An 11711-nucleotide genomic window follows, 5' to 3' on the forward strand; every position below is an offset into this window, starting at 1 on the left:
CAGCAGACAAATTAATTTTGATGTTTTAATACTGTCTCACATCTTCTGTACTGTTGCAGTTCTTCTCCTAAATTATCTGAATGCCTTCAGAAGAAAAAGGACATCATAGAACAAATGGAAGTGAAGCTGGATATGGGCATTGATAGGCAAGTAGAGATTAAAACTTTCTCTTAATCTTTTTTTTTAAACCACACCTTTGTGATATATGTTAACTGGCCTTTTAAGCATGAATTATTCCTCAACTCAAAATTGATATTTTAATTTTTTTTTAACAGATAAACATCCATTATTGTGCACAGGAAATTTAGATTTTTTGTGTCTAGAGGGTCATGTTTTCCATGGCAGATTTCTGCCCAAAAATGCTTCTGGAAGGATGTTTTAAAGGATTTTCCTTATGTTGAAAGAGTGCAATAATTCACTGTTACCTTATTGTCTCCAACTAGTGTTTTTCTACTTTGAAAGAGGGAGAAATGATGATTGAAATAGGTTAAGCACTTTCAGGATTTCCATTAGGAGCAAGGTTTGACAAAAATAGGTTAAATGATTTGCTGGGATCTGTGCAGTGCTATGGATTAGACCGAGTCGTGGAAGTCTGGAGACCTGGAATAATTTTGATTCTGACATTGACTTGCTTTGAGGTTGTGACTCATTTAATCTTTTTTCTATTTCTCAGAATAAAAATGAGGGGATAGCTATAAAAATTGGAAATTAAAATCACAGCTGTTTTGCAGCAGAGGAAAATAATAAAGTAACGAACTTAGTATTAGGAAATGGAGCTGTTGTGTGATGCCCTGCTTCTGATTTGGGGTATTATTTTCTGCAAGTGCAAGGAGAAGGTAGAAATAGGGGGTGTAAGGTGGCAATTGAGATTTTAGCTGCTCCTGTTGTAGGTGACCTTAGAGGTTTAACCATGAAGTTTGAAGCACTTGAAGCACTGAGGCCATAAGCTTAGATCTAGATAGGTACAGGACAATCATCAGTATTACAGTGGTTTGTATCTGTTTGTCTTAAATAATTAATCTCTTAAAGACTTAGGAGAACAAGTTCTTGTCAGAAGACAGTATAATCAAAGGTTTGTTGATGAGGAATTAAAAAAATTGTGTTTCAGCACATAAAAAAAGGGAGATGAGTTTTGAGATGAACATTACATGTTCATGATGAACATGAATGAACATTACATGTAAAATGTGTTTGTGGGCTGCTTTGATGCTGTTGAGAATTGATTGTCCTGCTTAAAAAATAAAGCAAATTTTTGAAACATTAATGGTTTCACCTTTATCTAATATGGAAAAGTCCAAGTGCAACTTCTTGAAAACCATTCACAGCAATAATCTATCTCAGTAAAAGTGATTTATTAGCCAAACAGAATTAATTCAACTGGTTTTCTCTCAGAATGTATTTTGTGTAAACATCCTTCTGGGAGTATTTATTCCAAATGGAAATTGAGGAGAATGCAAGGTATTATTTCTTTGAATTTCTGTTGTTATGTGGACTTGGAACAGAGTAAATCTGAAATACAAGCCTGAGCTCTATACACAGGAATAAAAGGAGTTTTTTCCCTCTCTGGTTGCATGCATTCTTCTCCACCCCACCCCAGCTTGAATCCTTCAAGGCCTGGAATGTCCCTGACAGTTTTGTTTGGGAAGGCTGGGGGGATGAGGAGGATGAAGGACAGGGGAGGGGAAGAGAAGAGAGCCAGGGGGATGTTCCTGGCCAAGGGGAATACTGGAGGAGGTTTGCAGCCTCTGTCTCTGCTTTGCTGCTTGACCTTTGCTTTGGACTCGAAGGAAAGCAGAGCCCTGACCTTAGATAATGTTCTGAACAGATAAATCCTATAAAGGAGAAATAATTGATGCTGTAAAACTCCATTAGATTTCTGGGAGCAAGAGAAATACCAAGCTCTGGCAAAGGAAGACGTTTCTTCTTTGCCCTCACCCTTCCTTAATTTTCCAAGTGTTTTCTGAGGCTTGCTTCTGACTAATATGCAATGTGATCTAATTCTGCTAAACTCCTTGGAATGCTTCCTTCTGATTCTCTCTGAAGGATGCTGTCCAATTCCTCTGAAGAGCTGGATTTGAATGGATTACCTCACAATTCATGTGTTCCCTTTAAAAGCAGCAGCCCAGCAGGCTGCATGCTCTGCTCCAAGACACTGAACTTGCAGGAAAGAGTTTTTAGGGGTTTTTTTTTGGCTGATGCTCCTTTTTATAACTGCTTTCATAAAATCTTCTCTATAGAAAAATGTTAGATGCTGGGTTTTTTCCCTCATTGCTTCATGCTGCTTAATATTGTCCAGAATTGTGTCAGTATATTTAATATAAAAATCAAGGAAATGAAAAAGTTCCCTCCAAAACCCAATCTGTATTTGTAACTTTAAAGGACACTGAATTGTATGATTGGACAGATGAAGCACATCTTGGCTGCAGAGCAAAAGAAGACAGATTTCAAGCCAGAAGATGAAAACAATGTTTTGATTCAATATACAAATGTAAGTAACCAAAGTCTCAGCTCATGAGTGTTACCAGGCACAAGATGTTCCTTCCCAAACTCCCATTAGACAACATGTGCATTTACTTGATTTACTTCCATCTTGCACCAAGCACCTCCAAACTCTGTTGTGGACTGTTGTCTCAAGCTGAAAAGGAGCGTGAGTAGTTTTTATCTAGTGTCAGACACAAATCAGTGGCTGCTGGAGGAACTGGCACATTCTTTCTCCTCCCAAGAGGCCCAAATTTGGAACAAAGCTTTTAGCTGATAATTACCTTTAAGCTATCAGTTTCAGAAAATGAATTATCAGGTACTCTCCATTTGCTGGGTGCTTTTTCCTCTCAGAATGGCAGGAACATGGCAAAGCCTCACAGGTGCAGCATGAACATTTTGCTGCAGTGTTCTCTCTTCAGTGAGTGTGTCTGAATCCCAGCCTAGGGGCGGCTGGGGTGGCTCACGTTAGGGAAAAAGGCAGGGAGAAGTAGGGAAAAAACTCAGTGGGAAGAAATGAGAGTGTTCCCTAAATGCCTGCAGCCAGGTGGGAATGGGAGAAGGGCAGCAGTAGGTAATAGAGTGTGGGAAGGGTGGGAATCCCTGTATGGCTCTTAATTTGGATTTATGATTATGGCTCACAAGAGGTTTTTAATCACACACCCCTTTGGTGGATCGCTAAATTAAAAATCCAGATTAAAATGTTCTATTCTGAACTGATATGAACTATAACTTACTTGAATATTTTCTTGCATCCATCTTTCAACTTGCATTTTTGCACCTTTGTTTGGAAAATAAAAAAATGTGGAAAATTAAAAACTGGGGAATAAACTTTTACAACACATCATTGAGATTAATCAGAGTTAGTAACTGATGTTTAACTTAAAATGTGGAAGAAAATAGATTGTCAGGGACATATTTTATGAAAAATCCTTTTGTCAGGATCTTTTCTCCTTGAGAAACTTCAGCTTCTTCATGTTTTGGAGAATTGTTTACCCAGCATGTGAAATTGTTTTTACTTGATGACTAATGACAGCCACCTGTGTCAAGGCTGTGAGCAGTTACAAGATGTTATTTCTATTCCTTTCAAGCTTTCTGATGAAATCCTTTCTTCTATTCTTTTAGTATAGTTTTAGTATATAATTTTCTTTTAATATAATATATATAATAGAATAATAAATCAACCTTCTGATTTATTATTTCACTTTGACTGCATTATTAAACACGGAGTCAAGATTCTCATCTCTTCCCTCATCCTGAGACCCCTGCAAATACCACCACAGCAGATTACCTAATTCTTACTGATTTCTTTCTATTTTTTAATCTAGGCTTGTGTTAAAGTGTGTGGGTATGTTAGGAAACAGGTGGAGAAGATCAGGAATTCCATGGATGGCAAGAATGTGGACACTGTTTTGATGGAGTTTGGGGTTCGTTTCCATCGTCTCATCTACGAGCACCTCCAGCAATATTCCTACAGCTGCATGGGGGGGATGCTGGCCATTTGTGATGTGGCTGAGTACAGGAAGTGTGCCAAAGACTTCAAGGTGAGCCTGTCTGTAGCTATGATATTTTATGAAAAATCACTTTGCCAGGATTTTTCCTCCTGAGACGCTGAGAAGCCTCAGGAACAAAATGTAAGCATTGATTATCTGCTGCTGTGGAATGCAACAGGTGCATCTGGGATTGGTCTCGTGTGGTTGTTTCTAATTAATGGCCAATCACAGTCAGCTGGCTCGGACTCTCTAGTCAGTCACAAAATTTTATAATCATTCCATTCTTTCCTTTCCTTGCTAGCCTTCTGATGAAATCCTTTCTTCTATTCTTTTAGTATAGTTTTAATATAATATATATCATAAAATAATAAATCAAGCCTTCTGAAACATGGAGTCAACATTCTCATCTCTTCCCTCATCCTAAGACCCCTGTGAACGCCACCACACCTGTCCATCAGGAGGGAGTGATGGTGCTAAATCCTCTTGCTCCTCATCTTTTGAAGATACTGTGGGAACCCTTAAAATTGGAGGGTTTTGGGAAAGCTGCAAAAGGCAGTCCTCATGTGGGAACCCAGGACATCCCTCTGGCTGTCCTGGAGGGATTGAGCCCCTGCCAGGGGGCTCAGAGACCCTGGCACAGAGGCCAAAACCCCTGTGCCTTTGATTTTGACCCATGGAAAAAATTACCAACCTTACATGAGGAATTACAAGTCTCAAAACTTTAAGTAGAATGATAGTTCATCACAGGGTAAAAAGTAGAATTTTGAGGTTTTTAGAATGGGGGCTCAGGGTCCCAAGATGGAGGAATTTGGGTGTGCCTTGTCCTTTTTCCTTCTTCTTCTTGGCCTCCATCTTCTGGGTGATGTTGGCACTTTTAGAGTGGTTTAGAGTAGAAGCTCACTGTCTAACACAGGTGTTAGGTATTGGGAAGTTATTGTAAATAGTGTACATGTAGTTTTTAGTATAAAAAGACAACACCACCTCTGAGGTGGTCAGTGTGGCTCAACCCGACCTGCCAGACAGATCTCCGTGGGTTGGAGAAAGAATGTTATAGATAAGAAACAATAAACAACCTTGAGAACCAGAACAGAAGACTCCTGACTCCTTCTTTGACTGCTGGGCTGGAAAAAGAGACTTTTTAACAGATCTCAGGGTCATCCTGACCAGCAGAGATTCTGAAAGCCTCAGAGGCAGCAGAACTGTGATTAGAGCTAAGCAGCAGCCATGAGATTGGTCAGCAGAAAAATTATGTAAGAAGTAGAAAAGTAAGGACAAATAGAACAATGGTTTATGTATTAAAGCTTGTCTAGAAGAGCTCCCTAAGCTGCAGAAAAGTTTATCTAGAGAGATATTAGGAAGTTCTAAGCTTAATAATGAAGCTCTGTGCATTGTGTTTTAAGGCTTACAAGCAGGTATTGTATTCAAAATAAGCAAGCATTGTTTAACCAAAGGTGTGTTTATAGTGGTTGGATGGAACTACTGTCAATGTGCTTTTGCTTTGTGTAATTGGTCAAAAAACTTTTAAAGTAAGTTGTAACATTAAGTTCTTGGTCTGCTGATGTCATCTTCCCATTGTCAAAACCATGTAATGAGACTGATGTTGGAAAATAAAACAGCTCAAGGCTGTTCCTAGCATTTGTGATTTGTACATAGACCCCAGCCAGTGATGGATGTAGGTGGATATTCTGTTATAAGACTTTCACCTGATGGATATTCTGTTATAAGACTTCAAGCAACTCTAATTTAATGTCTGGTTTTTTCCTTTGTTTCCTCTTGCCCACAGATTGCGCTGGTCTTACAGCTCTTTGATACCCTGCATGCACTTTGCAACCTTCTGGTTGTAGCCCCAGATAATTTGAAGCAGGTTTGCTCAGGAGAACAACTTGCTAACCTGGACAAGAACATCCTTCACTCCTTTGTCCAGCTGCGTGTCGACTACAGGTCTGCTCGTCTGGCTCGCCACTTCAGCTGAGAGAGAGCATGGCAGGAATAATCCTTGCACCTTTGGGCAGCCTCAGTTGTTAGAAAGCACAGGGAATTATTTCTTACCAACCATGGGTGTAACTTTTGTGGGACAGTGACTGTTCAGGGTAAAGCAGCAGCCATATTTAAACCTGGCCATGTGGAAGGTGAGCAGGTAAAAATCTGGATGATGTTTCATGTTAGCTCAAGTTCTCCCAGTGAAGAATTTCACAAATCTACTTGCTACTGAATTTTTTTTTTTTTAATTGGAAACATGTTGGTGTAGGAGAGCAAATGGTGCATTGAAAGTATTTTAGTCTTCAATATTGAATTATCAGATACCATTTGTTAGACTTGAACTACAGAGCATAGCGTAGGTAATGGATTACATAGAATAGACCAGTGTAAAAACATTCTTCATCAATTTTAACGACTTAGACTTCAGCACAGCTAATCATAATCAAATTATCTTTGATTGGTGTTTCTAAGTCATTTCTTTCATTTAAAACGTTATCCTGCTCAATGTAATTTCTTGCTCTAATTAATTAGCTTGGAATTTCTTTGAGATGTAGGAGTAAAACACTATCCCAGAAAGACATAATTTATTCATTGTGTAGCATTCTAAACGGAACTAAAGTGGTGAAAAGTTTTGGATTTTTTTAAATTTTATTTTTGGTTCTTTGGCTTTGTTTTGTTGTTTTTTTTTTTTTACCTAATAGTCAAGGGCCCACTGGAATGTACTGGCATTGTATGATCTGACATTATTGTTTCTGTTAGATACCAGCACACTGAATTTTATATATGCTCCTGAAGTAAATGCAGCTGCCTTGCCTAAGGCATCCCTATTGCAAGGGAAGGTGCCCATTGTTGGGTTACTGTAAAAGAACTTTTTCTCCTGTCTTATTTTGTATGTAAATAAATTCAAATTCTAACAAAGTGAAAGGATAAAATGTAGCCCAGTTTTTGCTATGTGGCAGGAATGGCCCCAGCAAAAACCTAGAGTGGCAAATTCTCATGCTGAAGAGAATTGTTCCTCAGTGCCTGAGCAATATAAAATGTTGAAGTGTGTGAAAGCTGCTCTTCCACTGACTGTAACTTTGATATTGGACAGAGGCTACTCTGTGTCTGTTGTGCTCCAGGGTTTATTCGGGAGTTCCTGACATGGACCCACAGTGTGCACACACTGAACTGAAGCAGCAGTGGTGTTTGAAACCTCTGGGCTGGCTTTTCCACAAGCAGCTGGAAATTGTTGTAAATAGACCTTTTTATTTCACAGTGGGCTCTTGTGGAAACCAGGTTGGAACTGCAGTGGAGCAAATCCTTGCAAACATGTTCTTTCTTCTACTGTGGGCTCAGCACATTTTGGAAACTTCTTTGTCTCCCATCTCCAGAGCAGCATTTCTATCCATTCACTTTAAGGGTTGGTCAGAGAATTGGATTTTCCTCTTCTGTTAAAGAATTCCCAGGTGGGGTCAATATTGACAAGACCTGTTGGAACTTCTCTTGCTTAGCTGGGGTTCTCCTGCTTCATTTTGGATTTAGGGGAGCATTCTGTCAGTAAACAAGGGAATGGATGCCAGCCTGGCTGACAGCATGCAGGGAGTCTGGCTGCTCTGCTGGGCTGCTCTGCTCTGTTCCTTGGCCATGGCAAAGCCACAGAGGGGTTTGGACACTGGAGGAGGCACCTGCTTGTACTGCTGCCATTTTTGTTCCAAAAGCTCTGATGTGAATTCAGATGATACCTCTCTGTTACCTCTGTAACTGAAAGCCAACAATTTTAAGGCTGTGGTTTTATGAACCAATACAAAATCTTTCTACAAAAAAAAAATAAAAAGAAAATAAAAGTGTCAGTTTGCTAACACTTCAGAACAGTGAACATCATCCTGAGACTGCAGATCACAGAAGTGCTTCAGAATTTGTTGTATGACTGTTTGAATTTTTTTAAGGTTGTATGAAATGTATTTACCATATTCTTTGCTTTGTTAGCTGTGTTTTCCATGCATATGCTCAGTGCAATATTTCCATTATGCCTGTTAACAGGAGGCAGCAAAAAGTAGGTGAACACTTAGATATGTAAACTCTTCCTCAATAAAAAGAATTCCTTCTAGATACTTTTTTCATTTCATTTCCATGTTCCTCGAAGATATTTATACTCAATTGTATAAGCCCTTCTATTTAAAAGAAAAAAAAAAAAAAGAATAAAAGTAATTTTACTGACCAAATTTATCACTGGTGTGAGCTTTCTCCTTCCTTTAAAACCCCCCCCCATGCACACACTGGAAGTTTCTATTTCTGGAGAAGGCTGCATTGTCAGTAAGTTTATTTTATAATACAAGTTGTATTGGGATGGGATGGAGGAACTATAATTTTCACACATTTGTAAGTTTAGAGGTCTTACAGCATGTAATTTAGAAAAATATTTCCAGTGGCTTATGAATGCAATGAAATAGTATCTAAAATACAAATATGCCTTTTAATGTTCATATAATGAGTTAAAGTATTGCCTGTCTAATGTTCCCTCCTACAACATAGGCATTTATTTATCAGGCTGGCAGCCAAACCTGGGAGGGGGAGAGTGTGTGTGTCTGTAATTATGTTGTCTACAATTGGTGAAAATGGCTTTGCAGCAAACTGTTGTAGGCTGGAAAAGAAGCTGTGGGGTTTTTTTCAAGTCCTGTAATTTATCAAGGTCACTTGCTATTTTGTTCTGTTTGTGTGTGCACAGAGGGCAGGAAGGAATTCTGTAACAATCCTTCAGAAATAATGCAAAAAAAATGGGGAAACAGCAGTGCTGGGAAATCTGAGATAGAGAAATAGAGGATAAGATGTGAAGAAGATATAATCTAAAAAAGGATGTGGAGAAGGAGCAGTTTTAAATGAAGAAGCACATGGAGGAGGAGGTTAAAATAGGAATGATGGAAACCTGACACACACATCAACCTGGGAGAAAAAGCAGCATTGGCGTTGAATTTCCACAGCTGTGTCCCACCCTGAAATGAAATCAGCCTCCAGAGGAGAGGGGCTGGCTGAAATGCTTGGCTGTGGAGCTGTTCATTCATCTGGAGAGAGGGGTTCAACGGGAGGAGAAACCAAACCCTGTGTGTGTCTGCTCTGAAGGACAGGTGGTGGTGTGGGAGTCTGCAAGCAGTGGAAATGCATCAGCAAGGTGCAGCCTCCGTGGAGGGAAGGAGGATTTGCCTTTATTTGCGTCCAGAACCACAGAGCTGAGCTTGTGATTGTCTTTGAGGACCACAGTGAGCTGGAGGAAGGTGAGTGACTGCTGGATTTGAGGGTGGCAAGTGTTAGCAGAGGGAAATTCAGGCTATCCTGGCTGTGGGGAGAGGACTTGGGTTGGGTTTGGTTTTATTTTCCTCTTCACAAAGTCGTTTTAATTAATTGGTGTTGTGATGGAGTGTTGCCTGTATTGACTGCTCTATTTCTGGGGGAGATTTGTGTCCTACAAAGTGGCTTTGTGAGGATGAGGCCTCTTGGATCCCTTCCTGGGCTGGGTACACCTTGTCCTGTCCTTCCAACCACAAAGTTCCAGGTTTCTCAGTGCAGTATGTGAATGGCATTAAACACTCTCAGTTCTGGATGTCATGACACACTCCAGAGCTCTTTGGATTAAGTTTTCATAGCAATAACTGTCTTAATTCAGATTAGCACTTGGGTTGAGCCACTCATCGTTTGAGGCTATGATTTTTTTTCTGTACAAAGGAAGCAGATTTCTAAACAATTGTTTGTCTGACTTTAAATGCAGGTAGCAGCCCTTACCCTTTGCCCTTCTTGTCCCAGGAGCAGCAGGGAGGACAAGCCAGCCACCAGCTCTCTTCTAGAGGACCACAGAAAGGTAGGAACACCTTTCTTGTCCTCATGTTCTGCTGGATTTTGGCTTCTGGGCATAATTTCCTCCCCACCACCTCCTCTGTGGTAGCTGTAAATGCAGACAGATTTCTGTTTTGCTTCTGTGTCAAGGCTGGCATGTTGTAGGCTTTTATTTTTTCTTTCCTGGTGTTTCTACACCTGCTTTAAGGAGGGGAGGGAGGCAGATCGCCTGCCCAGTTACATTCAGTGTTTTGCTTGTTCTTTTTTTCTCCTCCATTCTAATTTCTTTTGGTGGTAGGAGATTTCTCTACCACATCTTGTGCTTATCTTGCAGTGGGGAAGCAGCTGTGTTTGCCTGGCATCTTTTCTCTTGTGTGGGGCACAGCCCTGTGTCAATACAGCCCTCAGTGTGTGTGGAAACCTTGGTTTCTACTTTTATTCTCTTAGCTTTATGTCCCTGTGCCCTGTTTTCCTTTCAGATCTCAGGACTGCACTATCCCTTCCCTTCTGACTCACTTTGCCAGAGAGGGAAAAATCTTAAATTTGCAGTGTGGCTTCTTGGAGACCTTCACATATTATCTGGTGCTTCTTCATCCATGTGGAGCCTGGGGGAAGAAGTGCAGCTCCCTTCCCCTTCATCCCTCTCCTTTTCCCAAATTCTCTCATCTCTGCAGGTCTCTGTTTCCATCTCTTTCCCCCTGACCTGTACATTATATCGAAATGTCATGGAAGGAGCCAACCATGGAGGGAAAACTCAGATATCTCAGCTTTAATCTTTCACTAGGAAAGTAACATGAAATGCAAAGTTGAGCCATTTCTGAAGAGTATCAGGTTAAGTCAAAATTACTTGTTTTCATCCTTGATTGAAGTTTTCTTAGTAATTCATTTATTTGTAACTTCAGTTCATCCTGATATGGGATGAAACCGAATCTGAGGCTTGCTTGTAGGAGTCCCAAATCCTGCTCATCTGCACTGCTGATTTTTCTCTGTGGAGTGAGGAGGCCTTGGAGCTGAGGCTGGAACACAGCTGAGCCACAGGCTGTGGCAATTCCCATCCTTTCCATGCCTTCCCTGTCCTCATCCCTGCTGTGAGGAGCCAGCCCCCATATTCCCTGCCTGCCTTCCCTTCAGTGAGAAACCTTTTCCTAATATCCAGTCTCCCTGTGGGGTCAGAGTTGTCCCACCCCACTGATATAATTTTAGATCATGTGTGACCTTCCCAAGAGCCCCAGCTGTCAGTGCTGCCTTGTTCTGCTGATCTCCCAATGTGCAGCATTCTTTGGAAGCTGAAATGTTAAAATTTTTCTTTTTGAAGTGTTAAACCTCCTTTCTCTCACTGAACCCCAAAATCATCTGCAAGGCCGCTGAGTCCAGAGTGTGAAGGAAGAAGTGCTGGTTCAGGATCCCAGCATTGCAGCAGTGGTGCTGCTGAAAGCCCCTCAGGCTGTGTTTTGTTGTCCTCAGACCTGGATTTAGCAAGGACAGAGGAGAGAGCAGACTGAGAGGTGTTGGCCCTTTCCATTTGTTCCCTCTGTGTGCACAGTGGGGCTCTGTAATTTGGGGGCTGTTTCTCCTCCCCAAAGGAGGCTGTTTGCACCACACTCTTCCTTTGAAATGATTCGCCTGAATCCCAGCTGATCTGGGTTCTGGATCTCCTCAGGGCTGCCCTGTTCCCTCCCAGCCCCATCCCAAGGGTTTATCCTGGCACAAAGGAGCCCTGGCAGCTCTTGGATGTGCAGCTGCTTTTCCATGGTGGCATCATGTTGTATTTGTGGCAGGAAGGAATGATGAATCTGACTCCCTGTTCTCAGAAGGCAAATTTCTTATTTTATTATACTAGATTTTATTAAAGAATACTAAACTAAACTATACTAAAGAATACAGAAAAGATACTTACAGAAGCCTAAAAAGATAATAATGAAGACTTGTGAGTCTCTCCAGAGCTCGGCCCCA

The 11711-nt window shown here is 40.9% G+C and overlaps 1 protein-coding gene across 2 annotated transcripts in view; it reads left to right on the plus strand.

Annotated features, from left to right (window-relative positions):
- Window positions 1-8159, plus strand: part of EXOC5 (exocyst complex component 5) — a 28760-nt gene extending 20601 nt beyond the window's left edge. For both annotated transcript variants that reach the window (XM_058807998.1, XM_058807997.1), the window contains 4 exons: window positions 60-146; window positions 2380-2488; window positions 3807-4022; window positions 5755-8159. In XM_058807998.1, the coding sequence (XP_058663981.1) occupies window positions 60-146; window positions 2380-2488; window positions 3807-4022; window positions 5755-5943 (601 nt within the window). In that variant the 3' untranslated portion in view covers window positions 5944-8159. The remainder of the gene's footprint in view (window positions 1-59; window positions 147-2379; window positions 2489-3806; window positions 4023-5754) is intronic.
- The last annotated feature ends 3552 nt before the right edge of the window (window positions 8160-11711 follow it).

The sequence above is a fragment of the Ammospiza caudacuta genome, chromosome 6 (genome assembly GCF_027887145.1).
Source record: "Ammospiza caudacuta isolate bAmmCau1 chromosome 6, bAmmCau1.pri, whole genome shotgun sequence".
NCBI classification, from domain to species: Eukaryota; Metazoa; Chordata; class Aves; order Passeriformes; family Passerellidae; genus Ammospiza; species Ammospiza caudacuta.